General features: G+C 50.5%; 1 protein-coding gene and 1 long non-coding RNA gene across 4 annotated transcripts in view; one reads left to right on the top strand and one right to left on the bottom strand.

The window, feature by feature from the left end:
- The window catches only part of LOC122487691, a 241,785-nt gene that overhangs the window by 97,837 nt on the left and 117,336 nt on the right, over positions 1-26,612 (top strand). The gene's annotated exons all lie outside the window — the stretch shown is intronic.
- LOC122487682 (ral guanine nucleotide dissociation stimulator-like) overlaps positions 1-26,612 on the bottom strand; it is a 146,373-nt gene that overhangs the window by 18,933 nt on the left and 100,828 nt on the right. For 2 of the 3 annotated variants that reach the window (XR_006298438.1, XM_043588485.1), the window contains exons 4-5: positions 23,008-23,174; positions 22,562-22,737 (exon numbers count right to left, since the gene is read on the bottom strand). Coding sequence is in view for 2 of the 3 variants with exons in the window: in XM_043588485.1 (XP_043444420.1) it covers positions 22,562-22,737; positions 23,008-23,174 (343 nt within the window). In the remaining variant the exon portion in view is untranslated. Of the gene's footprint in view, positions 1-22,257; positions 22,738-23,007; positions 23,175-26,612 lie in introns of those variants that run through there. The other variant, XM_043588484.1, reaches the window with a different exon arrangement.

The following is a 26,612-nucleotide window of genomic DNA, read 5'->3' as shown; positions in this document are numbered from 1 at the left end:
TGTCAAATTGGTTTCCATACGACACCCAGTGCTCATCCCAACAGGTACCGTCCTCAGTACCCATCACCCACCCTCCCCACCCTCCCACCCCCCATCAACCCTCAATTTCTTCCCAGTTTTGAAGAGTCTCTTATGGTTTGGCTCCTTCCCTTTCTGTTGTTTTCTTTCCCCTGCCCCATGGTCTTCTATTCAGTTTCTCAGGCATACACATTTTCAGTAAAATAGTTGACTGAGTCCAAGTCTGCATTAAAAAACTAAACTGAGATCAATTAGTATTTATCCCAGAAATGCAAAGATGTTTTTTTTTAATTTATTTTTTAATATGAAATTTATTGTCAAATTGGTTTCCATACAACACCCAGTGCTCATCCCAACAGGTGCCCTCCTCAATACCCATCACCAGGCATGTAAAGCAGAGATAATATCTATCGTTCTCAAGCTGTTCCAGAAAATAGAAAGGGAAGGAAAACTTCCAGACCCATTCTATGAAGCCAGCATTACTTTGAACCCAAACCAGGCAGAGACCTAGCAAAAACAGAGAACTACACTCCAATATCCCTGATGAATAGGGATGCAGAAATTCTCAACAAGATACTAGCAAATCGAATTCAATACCATGGAAAAAGAATTATTCACCATGATCAAGTGGGATTCATTCCTGGGCTGCAGGGCTCGTTCGATGTTCCCAAGTCAATCAGTGTGATACATCATATTAACAAAAGAAAAGATAAGAACCATATGATCCTGTCAATCGATGCGGAAAAAGCATTTGATGAAATTCCGCATCCTTTCTTAATCAAAACCGTCAAGAAAGTTGGGATAGAAGGAACATACTTAAACATCACAAAAGTCATTTATGAAAAGCCCACAGCTAATATCATCCTCAATGGGGAAAACCTGAGAGCTTTCCACCTGAGATCAGGAACACGACAGGGATGTCCACTGTCACCAGTGTTGTTTAACATAGTGTTAGAAGTTCCAGCATCAGCAGTCAGACAACAAAAGGAAATCAAAGGCATCCAAATTGGCAAAGATGAAGTGAAGCTTTCGCTTTTTGCAGATGCCATGATATTATACATGGAAAACCCAATAGACTCCACCAAAAGTCTGCTAGAACTGATACATGAATTCAGCAAAGTCGCAGGATACAAAATTAATGTACAGAAATCAGTTGCATTCTCATACACTAATAGTGAAGCCACAGAAAAACAAAGAAAGAAACCGATCTCATTCACAACTGCACCAAGCATCCTAAAATACCTAGGAATAAACCTAACGAAAGATGTAAAAGATCTGTATGCTGAAACTATAGACAGCTTATGAAGGAAATTGAAGAAGATACAAAGAAATGGAAAAATACTCTGTGCCCGTGGATTGGAAGAATTAATATTGTTAAAATGTCAATACTACCCAAAGCAATCGACACATTCAACGCAATCCCAATCAAAACGGCGCCAGCATTCCTCTCAAAGCTAGAACAAGCAATCGTAAAATGTGTATGGAACCACAAAAGACCCCGAATAGCCAAAGTAATGTTGAAAAGGAAAACCAAAGCAGGAGGCATCACAATCCCAGACTTTAGCCTCGACTACAAAGCTGGCATCCTCAAGACAGCATGGTATTGGCCCCAAAACAGACACATAGACCAATGGAATAGAATAGAAACCCCAGGGTGAGACCTACAAAAGGATGGCCAACTAATCTTTGACAAGGCAGGAAAGAATATCCAATGGAAAGAAGACAATCTCTTTAAGAAATGGGGCTAGGAGAACTGGACAGCAACATGCAGAAGAATGAAACTCGACCAACTAGACCACTTTCTTACACCATTCCCAAAACTAAACTCAAAATGGATGAAGGACCTGAATGTGAGACAGGAAACCATCAAAACCCTAGAGGCGAAAGCAGGAAAAAACCTCTCTGACCTCAACTGCAGCAGTTTCTTGCTGGACGCATCTCCAAAGGCAAGGGAATTCAAAGCAAAAATGAACTATTGGGACCTCATGAAGCTAAAAAGCTTCGGCACTGCCAAGGAAACAATCAACAAAACTCAAAGGCAACTGATGGAATGGGAAAAGATATTTGTAAATGACATATCGGATAAAGGGCTAGTATCCAAGATCTATGAAGAACTCACCAAATTCCACACCCCAAAAACAAAGAATCCAGTGAAGAAAGGGGCAGAAGACATGAATAGACACTTTTCTAAAGAAGACATCCAGATGGCCAACAGGCACATGGAAAGATGCTCAACGTCGCTCCCCATCAGGGAAATACAAATCAAAACCACACTCAGATACCACCTTACGCCGGTCAGAGTGGCTAAAATGAACAAATCGGGAGACGATAGATGCTGGCAAGGATGTGGAGAAAGGGAACCCTCTTGCACTGTTGGTGGGAATGCAAACTGGTGCAGCCGCTCTGGAAAACAGTGTGGAGGTTCCTCAAACAATTAAAGATGGATCTACCCTATGACCCACAATAACACTGCTAGGAATTTACCCAAGGGATACAGGAGTGCTGATGCCTAGGGGCACTTGTACCCCCATGTTTATAGCGGCACTTTCAACAATAGCCAAATTATGGAAAGAGCCCAAATGTCCATCAACTGACGAATGGATGGAGAAGTTGTAGCTTATATGTACAATGGAATACTACTTGGCAATGCGAAAGAAGGAAATCGGGCCTTTTGTAGCAACGTGGATGGAGCTGCAGAGTGTTCTGCTAAGTGAAAGAAGTCAGGCAGAGAAAGACAGATACCATATGTTTCCACTCCTATGTGGATCCTGAGAAATTCCACAGAAGACCTGGGGGGAGGAGAAGGGGGAAAACAAGTTACAGAGAGGGAAGGAGGCAAACCATCATTGAGACTCTTAAAAACTGAGAATAAACTGTGGGTTGATGGGGGGTGGGAGGGAGGGGAGGGTGGGTGATGAGCATTGAGGAGGGCACCTGATGGGATGAGCACTGGGTGTTGTGTGGAAACCAATTTGACAATACACTTCATACTAAAAAAAAAAAAAAAAAGAATTAAGAAAAAGAAACAAAAGCTGGACTTGGCTGCAGCTCATAGTCTCCAGGTAGAATTCCTGAGGCTTCCAGATTGTCATCCTCCTACAGGTCTCTCAAGGACTTTATTTAACGTTTTACCACTAGAGCTTGGCCCCGGTTAGTGTCACTTTCCCTGATAGCCATAAACACTTCCCCAGATAGATGCTAGCAATTACCTCTCAAGCCTATGGCCTACTGATACACATCGGAAGGGTTTCAAGACTGATGTTTTCATAGCCAGTAGTAAACAACCTTATCTTAGCAGCAGCTAGCTCCTCCTGGTCCTGAAAGTGCTACTTCTAAATTCCTTAGAGACTTGCATTACCCTTAGCCCCCACTAAGTAGAAAGTATGGAATCAGTCACTTCTCACAAACACAAGTGCAGCTCTTCCTACCCATGGGTTCTAGCTCCATCCTGTAATAGAAGCACGTTGTTGCACCGAAAATGGCTCAAAATTCTGTCTTGACTGTTTGCTCTCAGCCCACATCACACCAGCAATGCTACATATTAGCTCCTGGTGCATTGATCTGTTCCTTTGTTTGTTTACTTTGAATTTTGTTTATTTCTGCTCTGCTCTTCATTATTTCCTTCCTTCTAATGGTTTTGGGTTTTGTTGTTCTTTTTCTAGCTCCTTTAGATGTAAGGTTACATTGTTTATGAGGGAGTTTTTCTTGCTTTGTGAGGAAGTGTATTGCTATAAACTTCTATCTGAGAACACTTTTGTGGCATCCCAAAGATACTACCTATGTCAGATACTACATACTTAGATTCTTTGTTCTCGAAAGGTTTGAAAGCATTGCTTCTACTTGGATGATAGATGATCATAGTAAAGTGAGTCATGTGTTGCAGAGAAGTAGGAAAGCTTGTTTCAGGGCACCCATTTAGAGATGGAATTCCTGGCTGGGTGTGAGATTCAGTGGACTATACGCTGATCTGGTCACGCATTTTGATGCATTCAATCTCAATGACTTCATGAAGCCATCTTATAAATTCAGTAGGGAAGACAGACGATCTTGTTTTAGAAATAAGACAGCTGAGGTGCAGACTGACTGGCACTATGGCTGATAAGTGGCAGTCAGCTTGAGAACCCAGCTATGTTCTGATTCGTCTTTCCTCAGTGGGATGAATCCACCCTTATCCCTTGATGCGGGTGTGTTTTCCTAGTGGACCCTAACACAAATGCCTTCCTTCTGCCTCTCCCCATACCATGCATCCATTTGCTCACGAAGTCACTTCTGAGAGCCTTTGTTGGTAGACATTCAGTTGGCGGAACCGGCTCTCAATCCTGGGTGGTTTCTAGCAGGGATCTTCCTTTCCACCCACGGCCCTATGGTACCTGATCTTCAGTCCTACCATGAAGCTCTTGGATTGGTGTGCAAGCTGACTTAGACACCTGGGATTCAGTTAACAAGCATTTAGTGAAGGAAAGACTCGATGATGAAAATTCCCAGAACTTCTTAGTCCTCATTCAGTGTTTTCAGCTGACTCATGAAATATGTCATTCTGTGTTCTTCCAATTATCCAGCTGTAAAAAGGAATAATACCCCATTCTAACGTAGGGAAGTATTATCTCTGTGTATTATGATATAATATTTCTTATACAAGAAAGCTGTTGTAAAAGTCCAGCTACCAAAAATAATGAAGAAGTTACCTGGATGTTTGCAAATGTCAAAAGCTTAAACTAGCTTCAAGTAGCGATAAATGAAACTATGTTTTAATGGCAGATAGCTCAGCTTCAAAAGTGTTTATCTCTTCTGCTTCAGGAAATGTGGCCACAAAATGTTCTGTTTGGTAAAGATTATTTTTATTTATTTTGAGAGGGGGGAGAGAGAAAGAGAGAGAGAGAGAGAGAGAGAGAGAGAGAGAGAGAGAGAGAGAATGAATGTGCAGAAGCAAGGGAGGGCAGAAAGAGAGAGAGAGAGAATCCCAAGCAGGCCCCACACTGTCAGCACGGAGCCCAACACGGGACTCCATTTCAGGAACTGTGAGATGATGCCGTGTGCTGAAATCAAGAGTCGGTTGCTTAACCGACTGAGCCACCCAGGTGCCCCCACAATAACATTTTCTGAAGAGAATGTTTTCTAAAGGAACAAATGGAGGTTGATACTTTTCAAACTAGGTTTTATTTGACTAGCTTAATGAAAAATGGTAAAAGGTGATTAGCAAATAACTGTGAACAAAAGTAATGACCAAGGAGGCCCCAGTGAGGTTACTGAAGATCTCAGCAAAAACACCAGAAACAACATTTTGAGATCAGAGGGAGAATGGGATGGAAATAGTGTCCTAACATCTGAGGGCATTGGGAGGGTGTGAAGAGGAGTGTGTTCTCCTCACAAGTTTCTTGTGAAGCTCTTCTAACTTCCCAGCTGTTTGCTGTGTCTGCTTCCTTCCGGCAAAAAAGTGATGTGTGCGTTCAGTGCCCTGATAGTCTTAGTCGATTTTTGTGGTCTGAGAAGAATAGATTTTTTACAAATTCTTTTTCACTTAACCTTATTTTTCTCAACGTGAAAGAATTTTACATGATTCCAAAGTCAAACTGTGAATAAAAAAGTATACACAGAGAAATGTGCCATCACTCTCTCTCCCATCTCCTAACGCAGCCCCCATGGGGTAAGCGTTCTCATTAGTTTTTACTATACCTTTCCTGTAATTCTTTTAGTAAGAAATGAACCAAATGTAGAATTTTCCTTTTCCGTAACAAGGAGCATAGTGGATGCACACTTTTGCCTATTGTCTTTTGAGTAACGCCGCATCTTAGAAACCATTTCATACTGTTTCCGAGAGACCTCGGGACAAGAGACGTCTTGTTGGCCACGTTGTGTACATTTCTCGTCGTGTATTTTACCAGCCTGCTGTGAGTATCTGTGTCATTGCCGAGATTTTGCTATTAGAAATAAGGCCATGATCAATAAACCTTTGCATATTATGTTTCATATTTGTAGAGAGATAGTCCGTGGTTAAAGAGAAATACATTCATCGTTTTCCAGGCACTGCTAGATTTCCTTCCCAATCGTCATGTCTGATAGTGCCTGGGAGCTGTTCTGTACGTAACAGTTTGGTGCTTTTCGATACCCTGTCGTAGTTCTGAAGTTTCACACGTACCGCCATAGGTCCCATACACACATCTGTGCATGTCACAGGCCCCACCACACGGGCAGCTGAGTGTCGAGGGCAGAGAGAGCCTCCTTTCACAGAGTCTGTCAGGCTTAGAGAGAGAGCTGGGAGCAGGATCCTGATGTCTTGGTCTGGAGCTCTCTCTGCCACCCTGTAGTCATAGGGCAGTATGGGGAGAGCTGAGTGTCAAGTACTAAGAAAGTGTGCCTGTCTCCGATAGTGATGGAGAATAAAGAAGGAACATTTAACATGCCACCGGGAAGAACGCCCTGGTTGCTCAGCTTATAATGGAGGACTCTAGTGAAATAAATTGTAATTTAGGGCAGACACTTGAAATTTCTCTTTCTTGCCAAAATAAATTAATTTCTTCAGCTGTCTGAATTTCCTTTCTTAAACTGGACAGGAACTAACAGAGTCTAAATTAAACTCATTTTCCATTCATACAGCTGGGTCACTTTGGGCTGCCCGAGTGTGCTTCTGGGTGTCCTAAAGCACATTTAAACCACTCCCCCACCCCCGGTGTTTCACGCTGTTTTCATAACCCATCTGATTTAGCCAGTGTAACACATAATATTTGCTTTCGCCTCTCCACTCTAGAGTCAGGGTCTATTTCTGAAACGTCTTGAGAGTTATTCGGGAAGACTGTTGTGGGAAGGCATCGCCATACACCTGCTAGCACTGGGCAAGGCAGAGGGCAGATGGCGGGGGGTCAGGCTGGGGAGTTGGGTGAGACAGACCCTGCCTTGCCCAAAGAAAGCTTTGTTTTCGTGACGCCTTTCCCTGTGTTCCCACTGGTAGCTTTGCACTACTATTTGGGAGGTATTGTTTATACATAGGGTCCAATGAACTGGATCATGAATGTAGGGAGTTGTGAATTAAAAAAAAAATGGTACAACAAGCCGAAGAATTTTAGAAATATCTTGTTTAGGTCCAGGACAGTGTTTCTGCTTGGAGCTCTCACTGAGCACTTGGTGCCGTCGGCTTGCTCTCACTTGTTGGAGGCGTGTGAGGCAGTCTGTGCAACAGGGCAGCATTTGCACCTGCTGAGCCCCCCATAACGTCAAGTGTGACACTTCCTTGGAAAGCACTCGGGAAGCTCTTAGTGTCTTTCCTCATCACCCTCCCTGTTTCTCATCCCTGGGAATGAGGGCAGGGGGCAGTACTGATGCTGGCAATGAATCCTGCTTTACACAGTCTGCCAGATGTGGTTCCCCATGGGAGGAGCCATGATTTGAATATGCCTTTTGGAATATTCTGAACTAGAAAGATCTGGAAAGGTCAAAACTGTGGAAAATACCTTTCAAACACGAAAGTTGGGGAGAAATTGAAATATTTATAATATTTTAGGTCTAGCATATTTTAGATTTTGGAGTATCGTAATATGTGAATTTTAAATTTTGTTAACTTTATTTATTTATTTTGAGAGAGACAGTGAAGGGGGGGGCAGAGAGAGAGAGAGGGAGAGACAGACTCTCAAGTAGGCTCTGTGCTGATGTGGGGCTTGAAACCGCAAAACCGTGAGATGATAACCTGAGCCAAAACCAGAAGTTGGGCACTTAACCAACTGAGCCACCCAGGTGTCCCCATAGTGTGTGAACTTTTAAAAACAGATTGTCTTTAGTTTACTTCTGAATGAAATGGTCATGCCTGTATATGTAGGGAAGTAGAAAGCTAGAAGAATTACAGGCAAAGATTTGTTTTCCTATGTTTCTTCTTCCCTTTTAAGAAATATAAAGAAATAAAAAGTCATCGTAGAGGGTGAATCTCCCTCTGATTGATGGTCTCCACCAACCCTCTTTTCCCTGCTTTCCTCTGCTTTCCCTTGGATCCTGGGCCCAAGCAGGTGTGCCCAGGGCAGGTTCAGATCCGCGCATGCGCATGGCCAGGGGCGGAGCCCGGTGAGGGACACAGCTCAGGCTGCAGGGGTGCTGTGAGTCCTGGCTCCCAGCCCGCCTGCCGCCCCAAGCCCCCAAGAGTCTGGGCCAGCCAGGGGCTGACGCCCACCCCACCCCCCGACCGGGCACATGCTGCTGCCTGGCGCCTGTGACCCGGCAGCCATGGCATTGGCGGTAAGGGGTAGCGGTAGTGCTCGCGGGAACGCTCGCGGGGCCCTCGTGGAGAAGACAGGGACCCATGAGCCTCCAGCCTCAGAGGGTGGCAGCCCTACTGCTCCTGCTGCTCCTGGAGCCAGAGGCCAGGGCGCCGGACGCGCTTCCCGGGCGCCTCGGTCTTTGGCTGCGCTGGTGGGGTGCCAGCACAGGAAGGGGCAGAACGCCATGCGATGCGCGCCCCCCCCCCCACCGGGGCCCCCGAAAGACCATCTGGGAGAAGCCTAAAGGTGGAGCAGCTGAGACCCACAGCCTCCCTCCAGGACCTGCCTCAGTCACGGTGCTGCCAAGGTAGGGATCCTAGTGACAAGGTCCCACGTGGCCTTCCCCCCTGCCCCTCTCTGTCTTCCCCTTCCATGACCACCCCTGCCTCCCTCTGCTCCGGGCTTCTTCTTGGGCTCCTTTGCGGCTGCGGTCTGGAGGACCCAGAGTGAGATTTTTGGGTTGGACCCGGGTCCCCTGGAGGAGGAGGGCCCCAGATGGAGTAGGGGGTTAGGCTCCGGCGGAGGGGAGTGGCTCAGGTCGAGAGGGAGGGCACCCTGAGTGCCCATGGAAGTCTGACTGTGTTGGTGGTTGGAGGGTGGAGGTGGGAACGAAGGAAGGAAGGAAGGAAAGCGTGGACCTGCGGTTGTGGGAAAGTGTCAAGGCAGGGCCAGGGAAGTCGCAGCCATGAGCAGGAGGAATCATTCCTGCCTGTGAAAATGAAGTACAAGGGACCTGAGATTCCAGAGAAACATTCCAGGCAGAGTCAGAGAGCACTCCAGCCTGAGTTGCTAGAGGCCAGCCAGGGAACTTGTTGAAGTAATTGAGAGTGGAAGCAGCAGGTGAACACAGGCCTCCTGCCTCCCGCCCTCCACACCAGCTCTCCTGGCCCGACCCAGCCCCGCCCCTGCCGCCCCTGGTGTCGGAGTTGCATCCGCTCTGATGGGGAGGGCGAGATCTCACCCCGCTTGTGGCTAAAAGGGGTCCTGTATCATGGGAGTCCATGGGACTGTGGGGTGTGGAGTGTGAAGTAGGGGTAGTGTAACTCCCTGTTGAGCTCTTCATTTCTGAAGTCAATTTGCATTCAATCAATGAACTCTGAGCACATGGGCCAGGAATAAGTGGCGCTTCTGTGTTTTCGAGGGTGGTCCAGACTCTTTCCTACTTGGAGCTGTGTGCTGAAGAGAACTGGGTGTTGTGGATGGAGTCCAAAGTCATCTCTTTGGGACATGTTGGGTGGGAACGTCTTCTTCGCACGCTGGCGAGGAAGGTGGATGGAAAAGCTCCTTGTCCAAGGCAGACTTGTGGGTTTTGTTCTTCCTATCCGTGGGGCGTGGTGCTTCCCGTTTCCGTGGAGCGCCTCCTGTCTTGCATTCGTTCCGTGTTTCCAGAGTTTCAGTCCTTGGCAATCACATCTCCTCCGGGACTCCCCAGGCAGCACGAGGGAGAAGTGACTCGGAGCCCGCCGGGTCCCTAGAAACCCGTGCGTGTGTACTGGAGCAGGCAGTGCTCCTCTCTCAGCCTCCTTTGGAAATGAGGTCTTGGGCAAACGGTCTTTCACTGCATGGGTTGTACCTCTCCCCGGTTGTTGGGGGGAGTGTGTGTGCGTGAGTGTGGTGCTGTGGCCCGTGTGGAGTCCGGACCGCGTCAGGGACCCAGTTCTTTGCAAGGAATGCGTTTTGTTGCATGGGAAGATCTCATTTCACTAGAGAGTTCCAATCCTGTCTCAAAGGCTGAACACATCCTGAAGGCAGCACCTTGACCTCACTGAAAGCAAAGGCCTAAGAGCAGAGGCTTTCCCACACTTCCATCTCGAGCTGACTGGTGCTTTATGTTTTCAGGAAGATGGTGTGGTGTCGGCCATTTGGAGCAGCTCAGGCTCCTAAGCGTGTGTTTGGTCCCCGAGGGGTGAGTTGTGTCTCTCCGGAATGAGGGAGATTATGGTGACCTTGAGTATCATTACCTTCATGATTACCGTGATTATTCTGCCTAAGTCATGGCATGGATATTGATCCATGAGCTTGCCATGTGAGAGGTTTCCTTGGTAAAGTAGTCGCCGTGCGTGTCCTCGAAACTTGGTTGTGGTCCGAACACCTTTGATGCTTTGCACGTCCTGAAGCGGCTCCACGGGTGTGCAGTCCCTGTTGCCATATAGGTGAGGAGGCAGAGTCTGTTGACCTGAAAGCCCGTCCAAGTATCCAGGGAGATGTGCGAGGGCCTCTCCCTGAGGCACTGGGTTCCTAGCCGGCACCACCCAGAATCAGGCAGGGAGGTTTTCTTGATGCCAGGGGGAAGTCCTGAGGAGGGAGGGGGAGCCGGACACGGTCGGTCGGGGGAAGGAAGGGATCCCTCCCCTGCCTCACCATCCCCAGCAGTTGCCTAGGTGCTGGCCACGAGGGAGGGGACTGCCTAGGCGTGTTTGTTTTCTCGTTGGTCTTATCCCACCTTGGTAGAGCGCTTAGCCTGTTCCAGGCACTGTTCTGGGCACTGGAGAGATCTATGGTGACGACACAGAGTACCTCGGCAAGGACTCTGGTCCCCGTTCGTATTTCCAAGGGAAGATGTGAAAGAATGTGTGCCGGGGGTCACTGCTGTGAGGCGGGAGGACTCGAGGCATGAAGCCAGGCAGTCGGGCTCCACATGAGCGTGCTGCACCGCTGGCTTTCCCACCGCTGCCTGTCGAGAGGCAGGGAAAGCATTTGCACCTAGCGTGCGTGTCCTGCGAGCAGAGGTGGGCTTGGAGACGTGCGTGTGCCCTCAAACGGGGAATCCAGCAACATAGGCTCTAGGGCCTGAGTCACGCTCTCTGCGGGGAACCCTATCATTTCAAGTCCAGCCTGAGACGCTTTGGACAGTGACACGCGGGGCTCTTAGTGAGGGTGGCGGCGCAGCGGGGGGCATGGGTCAGCGGGACCTTCCTAGGACCCCCGCCCCGGTGCTCAGCTCCCCCTGAAACCCAGGCAGGGCTGGAAGGAAGAGGAACAGGCTGTCGATGGCACCATCCCTTCCGCAGGGAGGCTTCTTGGGAGCTGGTGACTGAGGTGACCTTGGCGAGTTCCCCCTCTGAATTGCAGGAGAAGCGGCCGAGGGCCCTCATTTCCTGCGGTCCACACTCCCCGTCGCCCTGTGTGCCAGTTGCCAACGTCGCAGGCGCCCTGGTGGTGAACGTGTTCCCCGAGTAGGGGAACCCCAAGGCCGTTTCTGCGTCCTCAAATGCTAACGTTCTCTGCTTGCGTCCTGCGCCCTGGCTGGTCCGAGACCCTGAGCACAGGGCCTGCAGGAAGGGTGAAGGGTGCGAAGCTGTCTCCTGGTAGGTAGCTGCGGTGAGGTCGTTCCCGGTGGCCTGCGCTCAGCTGCAGGGCTCCTTGGAACCCAAAGCCACGACGTTTCCCGTGGGACAGTGTGCGCTGCAAGGGGAGCCTGGGGAGTCATCAGGCCCTAAGGGTAGGCAGGCATGACCTTTATCCGTGGGCCTTTTGATCAGAGCGCCCTCTTTGCTACCTATCGTCAGGGCAGCCTCTTTGGAAGACAGAGGGCAGGTTGTGGACAGTTGTATAGCATCCTTCCTGGTGGTATGTGTTGTAAGGGCTCTGACCTTGCGGAAATGGGCGGGGATGGATGGAGTGGACTCCTGAATGGAACCTTCCCCGGGCGCCTGGGTGGTTCAGTGGGTTGAGCTTCCGACTTGGGCTCAGGTCACGCCCTCGCCGTTCCTGAGTTCCAGCCCTGCGCTGGGCTGTGTGCCCACAGCTCAGGCCCTGGGGCCTGTTTTCAGATTCTGTGTGTCTCGCTCTCTGCTTCTCTGCCCCTCCCCCACTGGCGGTCACTGGCTTGTCAGCTTGCTCTCTCGCTCCCTGTGTCTCCAGAGTGAAGAAACATGAACAGATAGGAAATAGAACGTTCCCCAGGGCAGGTGCTGGCCACGGGCACAGCCATTCATTCGCTGTAGTAATGAACTCGACGGTGTTCCTTTCGTGTTATCATTTGAGGTTCTTTGTTTCTTTCATTCATTCTGAGAGACAGAGAGAGAGTGGACGCATGCATGTGTGCCTGTGAGCAGGGATAGGGCACACAGGGAGGGAGAGAGAGAGGAGGGCCAGCGGGCTCCGCATCGTTGGCGCCCATCTTGAGGTGGGCCTCCCTGTGGAGGCTCAGCCTCACAAACTGTGAGATCGTGACGTGAGCTGAGATCCAGAGCCACATGCTTTTGTTTCTTTTTTCATGTTCACGTCGGAGAGAAAGCGAGAGAGACAGAGAGAGCACAAGCGAGGGAGGGGCAGGGAGAGAGAGAGGAAACCCAGAAGGGAATCAGGTTCCAGGCTCTGAGCTGTCAGCACGGAGCACTAGGCGCGACTCAGCTCAGGAACCCTGAGAGCCTGACGTGACCCGAAGTCGGACCATTACCCAGCTGAGTCATCCAGGCGGCCCACAGAGTTTGCCGTGTGTATTTTCAAAAGAAAAAACAGCTACGTTGATATATAGATCTATCTACCTGTGTGTCCATAGGGATACCTATGTACATACACATACATGTCTACATATACGTACACACATTCGTGGATGTGTATCTATGTGTATATGCATACACACTCGCGCGGGCGCGCGCGCACACACACACACACACACACACAGAAACACACACACACACACACACACACACACACACACACCATGTAAACGGAGCCCAACAGTCTTGTCAGTGGAGACGCAGAGCCAGGAGGGAGGCATCAGCACAATGTTCAAAATGAAAGGGAAACGTCATTCTCGTATCTCTCAGTACGTGCCATGACAGGGAGACACACGTGAGTGTTCTGGTAGGATAGGAAGCTGCTCCCACGGAGAATGCAGGCAAATGGCCCCTATGGAGCCAATGGAACCCTAGTGCACTTGTGGTAGGAGACTGATCAAGGAGGCCCAACACTGGTGACCTTTGTAATGCTAGCAGAGGGCATTTGCATTTGTATAGCATGCGATCATTGACGTTGCCCCTGGGGGGAGAAAGGTTTTGCATCTCTCTTCTCCTAGGTTTGTGGCTTCCTTTTGTCTTCCCTTGTGCACTTGAAAGAGTCCTGACAGGTCCTGATGGTCCACAGTAAGTCCCAGTCACCAGAGTCCAGAGTCCCTTGGTGGGGCTTGTGGGATGGTGTCCTTCCCATGACCATGAAGTCCACAGACCAGTCTTGAGCTTTTGCTGTAAGTCCTGTTTCTACCAGGTCCAGTCTGGGGGTGCCTCTTTGCAAGGCCTCAGGTGAGGACACGTGATGAAGGCTGCCCATTGGGACTGGCCTTCCATGATCCCTATGTCCGTGACTCCCTGCTCTCCTTCCAGGGCTGCGTAGGTTCGTGCCCTTGATGCTCCTTTCGTAGAAAGCCTTGACTGCTTGGTCTCTCTACTCCTCCTCACCCTGGACGGTAGTCCTGTGGCTCCCCTTGAATCCTCAGGCATACGTTTCCTTGCCCACCTCTGCACACTGGCCCTCCAGAGCAGGGTCTGGTACGCCTTGCACGTTCAGTCGATGCTTGCTGCACAATCGCATGGGTGATGGCCTCTCTCTCTCTCTCTCTCTCTCTCTCTCTCTCTCTCACCAAAAGAAAGAAACGTTGAAAAGCAATTGAAACCCAAGAAAAGAAAAATGGCACGGAGGAGTTGGGATCTGAGGCACACTGTGAAGGAAACATGGGGGTTGGGAGGTAGTGGAGGTGGACAGGCGGTTCCACAGAGTTGAAGGATGTGCCACAGTCCGCGGTGGCAGGGTGGACTTGAGGGTGGGACCGCTGGTGGTGCAGTCCAGGTAGGGCCATGGGAAGGGCATGCAGAGCTGAAAAGCACCGGCCTTTCAAGGAGAAGGGAGGTGGAAGGAGTCTCGTGTGCCCAGTGTGTCTCCCTGTCCCTTAGGGCTGCCCTTGCGGGCACGGGTCACGAGCGAGGAGGGTGCACGGCTGTAGATGTCCCCGGTTGGCGGGAATGGGAGGCAGAGTGCAGAAGAAACACAGAGGCCTGGGATGCAAGAGGGATCACTGGGTTCACGTGCAGCCACCTCCCTGGGAAACCAGCTATGCAAAAGGTTCCTGGGTCTCTTGAGGGGTGACAGGGAGGTGTCCACCTTGGGAGGAGACACCTGCCAGTCCCTGTCCCACTGGCCTGGTCTGTGGAGCCCTCTGCCTGGCTCCCGGCTGTCAGGCTGGCGGTCAGTCGGTCAGAGCATCTGGTGGGCACAGGGAGGTGCGGTGGTGCAGACCCTGGCGCCCAGGAGCTGTGCCCCCTGCGGGGGGGTAGGGGTGGGGGTGGGGGTGGGGGTGGGGGGATGGGGCGGCTTGGATCCTGGGCCCAAGCAGGTGTGCGGGAGCGCGCGCACGAGTGCGCGCACGCGGCGTGGGCCAGGGCCGGAGCCCGGTGAGGGACACAGCTGAGGCTGCAGCGGTGCTGTGAGTCCTGGCTCCCAGCCCGACTGCCGCCCCAAGGCCCCAAGTGTCTGGGCCAGCCAGGGACTGACGCCCACCTCAGCCCCCGACCGGGGACATGCTGCTGCCTGGCGCCTGCGACCCGGTAGCCATGGCATTGGCGGTAGGGGTAGCGGTAGTGCTACCGGGAGCGCTCGCGGGAGCGTGGGCGGGGCCCCGCGTGCAGAAGACTGGGAGCCATGAGCCTCCAGCCTGGGAGGGTGGCGGCCCTGCTGCTCCTGCTGCTCCTGGAGCCAGAGGGCAGGGCGCGGGACGCGCTTCCCGGGCGCCTCGGTCTTTGGGCGCGCTGGTGGAGTGCCAGCACTGGCTGGGGCAGAGCGCGATGCGATGCCCCCCGGCGCCCCCGAAAGACCATCTGGGAGAAGCCTAAAGGTGGAGCAGCTGAGACCCACAGCCTCCCTCCAGGACCTGCCTCAGTCGCGGTGCTGCCAAGGTAGGGACCCTAGCGACAAGGTCGCACGAGGCCTTCCCCCCTGCCCCCCTCTGTCTTCCCCTTCCATGAGCACCACCACCCCCCCTCCCCTGGTGCTCCGGGCTTCTTCTTGGGCTCCTTTGCGGCTGCAGTCTGGAGGCCTCAGGAGTGGGCTTTCTGGGTTGCACCCCGGTTCCCTGGAGGAGGAGGGCCCCAGATCGAGTAGGGGGTTAGGCTCAGGCGGTGGGGAGTGGCTCAGGTCGAGAGGGGGGGCGCCCTGAGTGCCCATGGAAGTCTGACTGGGTTGGTGGTTGGCGGGTGGAGGTGGGAACGAACGAAGGAACGAAGGAAGGAAGGAAGGAAGGAAGGAAGGAAGGAAGGAAGGAAGGAAAGCGTGGACCTGCGGTTGTGGGAAAGTGTCAAGGCAGGGCCAGGGAAGTCGCAGCCATGAGCAGGAGGAATCATTCCTGCCTGTGAAAATGAAGTACAAGGGACCTGAGATTCCAGAGAAACATTCCAGGGAGAGTCAGGGTGGTGGGCCTGAGTTGCTGGAGGCCAGCAGGGGACGGTGTTGAAGGGATGGAGAGTGGAAGCAGCAGGTGAACACAGGCCTCCTGCCTCCCCCCTCCACACCTGCTCTCCTGGCCTGCCCAGCCCCGCCCCTGCCGCCCCTGGTGGCAGAGTTGCACCCTCTGATGGGGAGGGCGAGATCTCACCCCGCTTGTGGCGAAAGGGGGTCCTCTATCGTGGGAGTCCATGGGACTAGGGGGTAGGAGTCTGGATTAGGGCAAGTGCAACTCCTGGTTGAGCTTTTCATTTCTGAAGGCAATGTGCATTCCATCAGTGAACTCGGAGCCAGGGAGCCAGGAAGAAGTGGCGCTTCTGTGTTTTCGAGGGTGGTCCAGACTCTTTCCTACTTGGAGCTGTGTGCTGAAGAGAACTGGGTGTTGTGGATGGAGTCCAAAGTCATCTCTTTGGGACATGTTGGGTGGGAACGTCTTCTTCGCACTCTGGCGAGGAAGGTGGATGGAAAAGCTCCTTGTCCAAGGCAGACTTGTGGGTTTTGTTCTTCCTATCCGTGGGGCATGGTGCTTCCCGTTTCCGTGGAGCGCCTCCTGTCTTGCATTCGTTCCGTGTTTCCAGAGTTTCAGTCCTTGGCAATCACATCTCCTCCGGGACTCCCCAGGCAGCACGAGGGAGAAGTGACTCGGAGCCCGCCGGGTCCCTAGAAACCCGTGCGTGTGTACTGGAGCAGGCAGTGCTCCTCTCTCAGCCTCCTTTGGAAATGAGGTCTTGGGCAAACGGTCTTTCACTGCATGGGTTGTACCTCTCCCCGGTTGTTGGGGGGAGTGTGTGTGCGTGAGTGTGGTGCTGTGGCCCGTGTGGAGTCCGGACCGCGTCAGGGACCCAGTTGTTTGCAAGGAATGCGTTTTGTTGCATGGGAAGATCTCATTTCACTAGAGAGTTCCAATCCTGTCTCAAAGGCTGAACACATCCTGAAGGCAGCACCTTGACCTCACTGAAAGCAAAGGCCTAAGAGCAGAGGCTTTCCCACACTTCCATCTCGAGCTGACTGGTGCTTTATGTTTTCAGGAAGATGGTGTGGTGTCGGCCATTTGGAGCAGCTCAGGCTCCTAACCATGTCCCCGTGGGGTGAGTTGTCTCTCTCAGCAATTCAGAAGATTATGATTATCTTGAAGATCATTATTTTCTTGATTACCATGATTACTATATTCTGCATATTCCATGGCATGGAATTTGATAAGGAGCTCGATACCCTGAACCTTTTCGTCACCAAAGCTCACTACAACAAGGAGTAAAACAATCACTGTTGTGCGATGGACAATGCACCTTACCTTTATTATACTATTTTAGTGGTATATACATACGTTTAGAGCAATGAAATTGTTCACTTAGATCTAAGGAGTTTTTTGTGACATCATGGTACTTCAAGAAACCATGAAAATAATGGAAAATCTAAGTTACCTAGTAATCTAAGCACTGTGTTCTTTTGGATACGAAATCCTAAGTAAAGAACTCATCATGCAAAAACTGTCAAGTCCTGATAATTCCTTATTATTCCAGTAGGTCTAGTGAATGGAATGGACTGAACTAAGGTCTCTGAAAAAGAGGAAACTAGAATTTGAGATATTGAGTCACCTTTACTCTGTCTTTCCCTGTTGACATGGTCTTATTTTATTCGGTGATGTCTTTTGACCTTTACCCTTTTCCCTCCTTTCTGCCCCCCCACCTTTGCAATCATCTTTATGTATTGATGGGCTTGTTTCATTCTGGTTTGAGGATTTTTGTTTTTTGTTTTCTTAGTTTTTGTTTCAGATTTCCCATATATGTGCGAGCATTTATATGTGTTTTTCTCTATGTGAATCTTTCACTGGGCATAATGCCCTCCAGGCTATTATAAACACTGTGGCATGATAACAGGTGTGAAGTCATTTTTGGGAGTTAGTGATTTCATGTGTTCTGAGTAGTACCTAGGGGGTAATTGAGGGAAGTGCTGGATGATATGGATGTTCTCCTCTGAATTGTGTGAGGAAACTTTACTTTGTTTACAACTGTCTCTGCACCAAGTTCCAATGTCACCAACAGGGCATAATGATTCGCTTTCTTCCACATTGTACCCGATGCTTGTGCTTTGTTGCCTTTTTGATAAGACCGTTCAGATAGGTTTCAGGTGATATCTCTTTGGCTTTGGACTTTCATTTCCCTAATGTGGAGTGACATGGAACTTCTGTTCATGTATGTGGTGGCCATCTGTATGTCTTCGTTGGAAGAATGCCTCTTCGGGACTCTGCCAGGTCCGTCATTGCTCTTTGCTTTTGCATTGTTGCGTTGTAGGAGATCTTGATACCTTTTGTGTTTTAACCCTTGACCATGTATGTAGTTTGCAAGTATTTTCTCCCATTCACTATGTTGCCTTCCCATTCTGTGAAAGATATTGTTGCTGTGCAGAACTTGTTTTTTTAGTTTCATGTAGTCCCACTTGTTTAGTTTTCCTTTGTAGCTTTGTCTTCTGGTGTCAAATCCCAAAACTCAAGTCAAGACTGAGATCCAAACATTGTCGTGGGTTTGGCATTTGGCTTTGTCCAGCAAAGCCAAGGACAGCAGAAAGGATTGCTTCAGACTCTACGCAAGTCAAGAGAGGTGAGAGGGAGTTAAGGGACGTCTCCGCAAGCTGCTCTCAGGCTCCCGTAGTCATTAAGCCTACAAACGATGTACAACACGTCGGCGGGCCACATGCTAGAAAGAACGTATTGAAGATATTCTGCAAACCATATCTAGACAGGATAAAATATTCCATGCGACAACACGATCCAAGAACTTGGTGAGCCCATGCAGAACCCAACCCCTAGATAGACACACACTAGATCAGCCAAGTCTCGCCTGCCCCCCAGATGCACACCAACTAGGTAAGTGAGCTGCTGCTGGCTCTTTGCAGGAAGGCCAGAGAGCAGTGATCTGCTCTGCAAAGCGTTCCCTAGAACCTCCCAACTCAGGACATCGTTGTGCGATTTCCCACACCTGCTGCCCAAGGTCTTATCCAGGACTTTCTGGTTTCAGGTCTCAAGTCTGTAATACATTTTAACTTCGTTTTTGTGTGTGGGGTAAATAGGTGTCAGGTTGTTTTTCCATGCCTGTTGTTTTTCTGTGCCCAGTGATTCTGACACCACCTGTTGGGGAGACTGCCTTTGCCTCAGGTTATACTCTTGGTTCTTTGGTTGTGAATTAATTGGTTACATATGTGTGGGTTTCTTCCTGGGCCTTCAGTTCTGGTCCAGTATCCTGTGTGTCTGCTTTTACCCCAATAGTGTACGGCTTGGGTTATTGTAGCTTTGATATCTAGTTTTAAATCAGAAAGCATGGTGCTTCCAGCTGTTTTCTTCCTTCTCACAATGACTTTGGTATTCAGAGCCTTTTGTGCTTCTGTCCACCTTGAAGGATGGTTCTATTTTTGGGAACGTGCTTAAGCTTTGATAGGGATTGCACCTAGGGAATATGTAGATGGCTTTAAGTAGTGTGGACATTTTGATAATCTTAATTCTTGGGATCCACTAGCATAGAATGTCTTTCTGCTTATTTCTGTCTTTTCAAATTCTTTCTCCACTGATTTCTTCTTTTCAGGAAAAAGGTCTTTCTCCTTCATGGTTAAAGTCATTGTTTCTTTTTTAAGTTTTCTATCTTTTCCTTGACAGAGAGAGATACATGGAAACACACACATACACATGCACACACACACAAACAGAGAGAGACAGAGAAAGAGAGAGATTCAGAGAGAGCACACATGAGTGGGGAAGAACTGGGAGAAAGGAGACACAGAATCTAAAGTAGGCTCCAGACTGTGAGTTGTCAGCACAGAGCCCCACACAGGGCTCAAAACAACACCATGAGATCACGACCTTAGCCAAAGCCAGATGCTTCACTGACTGTGCCACCCCGGTGTTTGTAGGCTGAATTTACTCTTAAGTTTTTTCTTCTCTTGCAGTGATTTTAAATTATTTTCTTAATTTCCCTCTCCGATACTTTATTATTCATGTACAGAATTGAAGGATGTTCTGTACAACGACATAGATATCTTAACATGACTGAATTCATTTATTAGGTCTACCAGTAAGGTTGTGGAGTTTCTGCGGTCTCTCTAGAGCATATCATGCACTCCCAATAAGTGAAAAAGTACCTGGGAACATAGGATAGTGCGATTGAATTTAGATGAGAGTAAGAAGATATATGGAGTGAGAGTATGCAAGTTTTCTGAAATGTTTTGTGGTTGATACAATCCAACAAGTCCATAAACAAGGTTTGTTTGGATATATGTTTCCTTTCCACCACCAAGTCCATAAACAAGGTTTGTTTGTATATGTATTTTCTTTAAACCAGAACCAGAGAGCTGTGACATTGACATATGCTTCCCAACACATTCCCACAATGCGCCCTGTGCATTTGGGAGGTAGCCCCTTCTCTCTTTTCTGTCCTGGAACCCAGTGCCTGACTCCACCACTCAGTGAATTCATCTCAGAATACTGCAGTTGGGAAGAGACCTATGTTTTTCATAGACTTCCTGAAAGGCACCTAAAAACATTGGATTTTACATGGTTGTGTCTGATCTGTCTGGAATCCTCTGAGGATGTGTCAGTTGGAATGGCACTTTCTTTGCCGTGAGATCAGGGAGCCCTGCAGTATTCCTGTGTGCCCTGTGGTCGGTCACCAGTGGGTGCTGTGTGGCTGCTCATGACAGGGACACTGCTCCCCAGAGATGGGGCTGGCAGGTGCCGGGCGTCACTGCTGGAGGAGCCTGAAGGGTGGAGGGGCTTGACTCGCTACCAGAAGCCTGACTGAGTCTCCATCCTGCAGTCTCCTTGAGCTCCTGATGTGCTGTGTAAAGGACTCTCTGGCTTGTCGAGGTCCAGGTGGTTCTTGCTGTTGCCACTCAGTCGTCAGGATGAACACCTTCAGGTCCTGGTCTTTAACTCATTGACCTGACCTGCACTTAAGGTGCTTTCCTGAGAGTAAGCGACCCAGCCTGGGAGGAGAGCCAGCAAGCAGACAGCAGTGGACCAGCCTGTATCCTCCACTGGCCTGAAAGCAGGGCCTGGCTGCTCTACTGAGAAGCAGAGCTATGGAACAGGAGGTGCACAGGCAGTTGGAGTTTGTCATGGTAATGGGCCTGGATGGGTGTGTTCCAGGGCATGGGGCAGGGATGCTGTGCAGGAGGTCAGAATGAGGGAATGTGGTTTCTTTCCTGCCCCATGGGTCACTCCTAGGTACCCTGATGGCCTCAGTGCTGGCTTGTCCTCCAGATTCTTCAGGAATCCACTCAGTCCCAGGGGTCCCTGCTTTCCACATAAGACCCCAACGTAATCAAGAGTTTATAGATATCGGAACCTGGAGGCAGCGCCCGAAAAATGCATATAAATTTTTTCCCCAAAGTTGTGCTAGGTGTACACGCCTACAGAGAGGGAGAGTTTCGGTACACATGTACCTTTCTGTACAATGATGAGAGTCAAAATATTGGAATCGGCCCAGTCATTCAGTTTCTGGAGACGCAGAGTAAAGGATGATGTGTGGCCCCTGAGAATGCAGAAGGGGATAGGACTGTGCCTGTCCACCGTGGGGACATCCCATAGTACAAGACCATAGTCCTGGAGGGATGCCCAACCTGTCACACGACTCATGAACACAAACACAGACACCTGGGGCCCTCAAAGCCAAAGGACTGTGAAGATGACACCGTGTCTTCTGGGCCAATATTTCTTGAAAGAATATACATTTTTTTCTGCGTATGTACTTGTTGTTTCCTATTTATTTATTTATTTATATGGAGAGAGCGAGAAGAAGAATCCTGACCAGGGCTTCAAGCTGTCATTGTAGAGCCTGACTTGGGACTTGATCTCAAGTACCTTGAGATCATGACCCGAGCCAAATTCGACTCGGAAACTTGCCCATTGAGCCATCTTGGTGCCTGTCCTCATTATTAAATCTTCATTTTACTGAATACATGTCACCTGTAGGAAACCCTTCAGAACTTTATACTTTAGTGCCTAATAGATTAGCATAAATGGAATATTGACGGTTTCATTTGGGTGTTTTTATAATATGCACGTTAGACCAATATCACCATGGCCAGTCGAGGAACATGAAAGATTTTCAAGGTATTCGCTCTGGTCCAGACATTTCTCTTCTGGCTTCTGCTCTTGTGTCAAACCTCAGAGGGTCCTCATGCCAGATAATGAAGATATTTCAAGTGGGGGCTGCACCTAATCTTTGTTCTTTGAGGACTATTCCTCTAGTGGATTCCTTGAGTGGAATATTCCACTACAATATTAGTGCCATTGAATATTTAAGCAATTATTAATCAGTCTCCTGTCATGTAGCCAGACACAACAGGCCATGTTGTGTGTTTGCACACACATGGAAATCCCAGAGGAGCTAAAGCAGCAGAAACCGAGATCGCTGGTTGCAGAGACTGGGGTGAGGGAATGAGCCGTGGGTGATTAGTAGTCCACGTGTCTCTGTGATGGAAATGTTCTAGGAGTACATAGTGGTCACGGGTGTAAACTCCTGCGAATGTACGTACTGACACTTGAATTGTAATTTCAAAGGATCAGAGTAAATTGTTTGGAACTTAGTTTATCTTTTATTTATAAAACACAAATATATAAGGACAGTAAATACCGCTATAACAACTACAGAAATGACAAAGAACACAATGACAAGGTCAGGGAATTCATCCTGTGGGGCTGCAGCCGACATGAGCCGCTGTTGGGGAGCTGAGGCTGGTTGCTCAGCTGCAGCAGGTGGTTGCTCCAGCCGTTCCGTGACCCCGCCGGCTGGGGCTGGGGGCTGCTCATGCTCTGGGGCCACCAAAGGGGCAGGTGGCTCTTCCAGCTCCTGACTGTCAGCCAGAGCTGGGAGTACCTCCTGCCCTGGTGGGGACGCTGCAGTGAGGGTCTCCGATTCTCGTACCCGCTGAGCTCCAGGAGAACTGGTGGCTTCAGGCAGCCTGGGCCGCGAGGCTGCAGTGGGCACCGCAGAGATAGCGGGGGCTCGCTCCCGAGGCACGTCTGGACGGGGCTCTAGAGCTGCTGCCAAAGCTTCAAGAATAGAAAGTGTCATCACCGTGAGTGCCATTCCATGGCAGGAAACCTCTCCCGCAGACATTGTCATCTGAGTCAAAGAACCCACCAGGAGGAAATCTCCCAGACGGCAGGCTAATGGAACAGTGATCTGAGCCTAGTCCCTACGCCTGGCCCACCTACAGTCTGAGGAAACGTGTTCTCTGTGGCATACCCCGTCCCGGCCACACGCCCACATCTCCCACCCAGAGTCCTCCTCGCCCAGAGGCTCTGGCTCATTGGGCTCACGGTGTTTCCGCCATGAGTAGAGAAGGCGGGCGCGGCGCTGCAGCTCGGAGCCCGGCATGTGGGCCCTTACATACGCCCGCAGCAGCTTCAAGCTGGTGAAGTCTGGAGGCCGGAAAAATTCCTCGGGGTAGTGATCCAGCCAGGTGCCCAGGATGGAGGAGATGGCCCTGGGGATACAAAAGTAGCCAGAACAATCACCATGGGGTGTTCCTCCCGCTGATGTCTCAGGACAGGCCTGTGGGACCTGGCCTCTATGCCTCCTGCTCCTGGACGCCCAGAGGGTGCTTCTGTACGTTGTCCACCTGTGATTTGGCAGTCCCGCCGACGAGAGACCTGGTCACTGAAGAGGGACCGTCAAGATTCTGTTTGACGGGAACCCCTTAACCAATGATGTGGTGGTCTCTGTCCTTCTTGGGGAAGCCAGCCAGACTCCTCGCTGTGTCCCGCTGCCTACCTCCCACTGGAATTCAAGTCCGTGCGTGAGTGGAGGGGTGGTGTCGGGGTGAGTCAGTGCCTTCACTGCATACCCTAGCGCTCCACGAAAATCTGCGCAAATACGGGACAAGAGGACTCTGTCTCTTACCTGGGCTTGCTGGGACCCTCCTGGTGCCTTCAACGTGACGACCTGTGCCTCTGTGCTGCCTCATGCACTCAGTGCACATGTGGGTGTCGTCCCACTGACACCGTTCTCCCATCGTGTGGGTGATATGTGCTCCTTGAGCCCTCACTGTGTCTCCTGTACCCTTGCTAAGCACGCACCGTGGATGTTCCCCAAGGTGGTGAGCGTGATGCTCCCCCAAACCGTTATGCTGGGTCCCCTGATGGGGGTCTAGGCAAGGCTGTGAGTGGGAAGGGATGGGGTTGGACTCTCTAAGGGGCTGACGTGGTCCTCTGGCGCCCTCTGCTGCCTCCTTGTGCCCACAGCCCTACCTCTACCAGACAGGACAGAACCCCTTTCCTTGCTTCCAGGGAGAAGCCCTCAGATCTTTGCCCTCTCACAGGACTCTCAGACGTGTGGGATGCTGGGTCCTGCAGCCCCTCCCACGCACAGTCTCAGCACTGCCCTCTTGGAGAAGGAAGGCCCTCCAGCCTGAGCTCAGCCTACTCACAGTTTCTCCTGCTCCCGGGGTCCGCCATCCTCCTCAGCCTCCGAATGGAAGCATCCGTATCTGGAGGAGGCCAGAAGGACATCATATGAGCTGTCCTGTGGATGCTACGTCTTGTCCTACCCAGAGTCCCTGGCTGCTGACTAGAATGGAGCTCTGGAGGGGAGGGTACTGTCCGCTCTGCGCATTGGATCCCAGTCAGCTCCTACAGAAGTGCCTGCACCTAGTGGGGCTTCCTGCGTGTTTGAAGAATGATAGGGCCCCAGTCAGCTCCATCACACATATTGGTGTGGGTCTGGGCGTGCTGCTCACCCTGGGCATCCTTGACTGGTTTGAGCCAGGACTCAGACACACAGATAGAGCCTCCAATCTCCTTTTCCAATGGGAAAACAGCCCAAGTCAACACCTGGCGACAGTGAGGGATGAGGCAGAAAGTTGATCATGGGCAAGAGGACAAAGATGACCCAGCAGAGACGCAGCCCTGCCAGCAGAGCTTTCCACAGGCCAGGGTGACTTTCCCTGCTGTGCCCCCACTGAGGACCTGGAGTGTTTCCACCCGGATCAGAGGAACAATGTGAGACGCCAGGACGTGTGGTGACTTTCCTGAGACTCCGAGCTTTCAGGGGCTGAATCGCCCTGGGCTGTGAAGGGCAGGGTGCTCACCTCATAAACAGTATTTCCAGGACCTGCTGGGTGGTAGCAAAAGCTCTGTACGTGCTCAAGAATGTAAAAGGTAGCAGGGGTCTCTACCCAGGAAAGCAGGTACCAGGTGCTCCACTCGCTGTTCCAATAGCATCCAGCCTCCTTCGATGGTCCATTCCTACAGAAAGGGAGAGTTTCGGTACACACGTGCCCTTGTGTACAGTGATGAGAGAGAAAATATTGGAATTGGCCCAGTCATTCAGCTTCTGGAGACGCAGAGTAAAGGATGATGTGTGGCCCCTGAGAATGCAGAAGGGGACAGGACTGTGCCTGCCCACTGTGGCGACATCCCATAGTACAAGACCATAGTCCTGGATGGATGCCCAACCTGTCACACTACTCGTGAACACAAACACAGTCACCTGCTGCACTCAAAGCCAAAGGAGTGTGAAGATGACACCATGTCTTGGGGGCCATTATTTCCTCAAAGAATATACATTTATTTTGCCGTATGTATTTGTTGTTTCCTATTTATCTTTTTGGAAAGAGCAAGAAGGGGAATCCTGACCAGGGATGGCTTCAAGCTGTCATTGCAGAGCCTGACTTGGGACTTGATCTCAAGAACCATGAGATCGTGACCTGAGGCACATTCGCCCATTGAGCCACCTTGGTGCCTGTCCTCATTGTTTAGATCTTCACTTTACTGAATACATGTCACCTGTAGGAAACCTTCCAGAACTTTATACTTTATTGCCTAATAGATTAGCGTCAATGGCATATTGACGGTTTCATTTGGGCATTTTTATAATATGCACGTTAGACTGATATCACCATGGCCAGTGGTGGGGGCTTCACCTAATCTTTGTTCTTTGAGGACTGTTCCTCTGTCATAAAAAATATTAGTGCCATTGAATATTTAAGCAATTATTAATCAGTCTCCTGTCATGTAGCCAGACACAACAGGCCAAGTTGTGTGTTTGCACACACATGGAAATAAATCCCAGAGGAGCTAAAGCAGCAGAAACCGAGATCGCTGGTTGCAGAGACTGGGGTGAGGGAATGAGCCGTGGGTGATTAGTAGTCCACGTGTCTCTGTGATGGAAATGTTCTAGGAGTACATAGAGGTCACGGGTGTAAAATCCTGCGAATGTACGTACTGACACTTGAAGTTGTAATTTCACAGGATCAGCGTAAACTTTTTGAAACTTCAATTATGTTTTGAGTATAAACCAATAGTATATAAGGACACTAAATACCTCTATACCCACTACTAAACTGACAAAGAACGCAACGACAAGGTCAGGGAATTCATGCTGGGGGGCTGCAGCCGACATGAGCCGCTGTTGGGGAGCTGAGGCTGGTTGCTCAGCTGCAGGAGGTGGTTGCTCCAGCCCTTCCGTGACCCCGCCGGCTGGGGCTGGGGGCTGCTCATGCTCTGGGGCCACCAAAGGGGCAGGTGGCTCTTCCAGCTCCTGACTGTCAGCCAGAGCTGGGAGTACCTCCTGCCCTGGTGGGGACGCTGCAGTGAGGGTCTCCGATTCTCGTACCCGCTGAGCTCCAGGAGAACTGGTGGCTTCAGGCAGCCTGGGCCGCGAGGCTGCAGTGGGCACCACAGAGATAGCGGGGGCTCGCTCCCGAGGCACGCCTGGACGGGGCTCTAGAGCTGCTGCCAAAGCTTCAAGAATAGAAGGTGTCATCACCGTGAGTGCCATTCCATGGCAGGAAACCTCTCCCGCAGACATTGTCATCTGAGTCAAAGAACCCACCAGGAGGAAATCTCCCAGACGGCAGGCTAATGGAACAGTGATCTGAGCCTAGTCCCTACGCCTGGCCCACCTACAGTCTCAGGAAACGTGT

Source organism: Prionailurus bengalensis, chromosome A2 (assembly GCF_016509475.1).
Source record: "Prionailurus bengalensis isolate Pbe53 chromosome A2, Fcat_Pben_1.1_paternal_pri, whole genome shotgun sequence".
In the NCBI taxonomy this organism is placed as follows: domain Eukaryota; kingdom Metazoa; phylum Chordata; class Mammalia; order Carnivora; family Felidae; genus Prionailurus; species Prionailurus bengalensis.
Note: the sequence above shows the minus strand (reverse complement) of the source record. Positions and strands in the feature narration are given on the sequence as shown.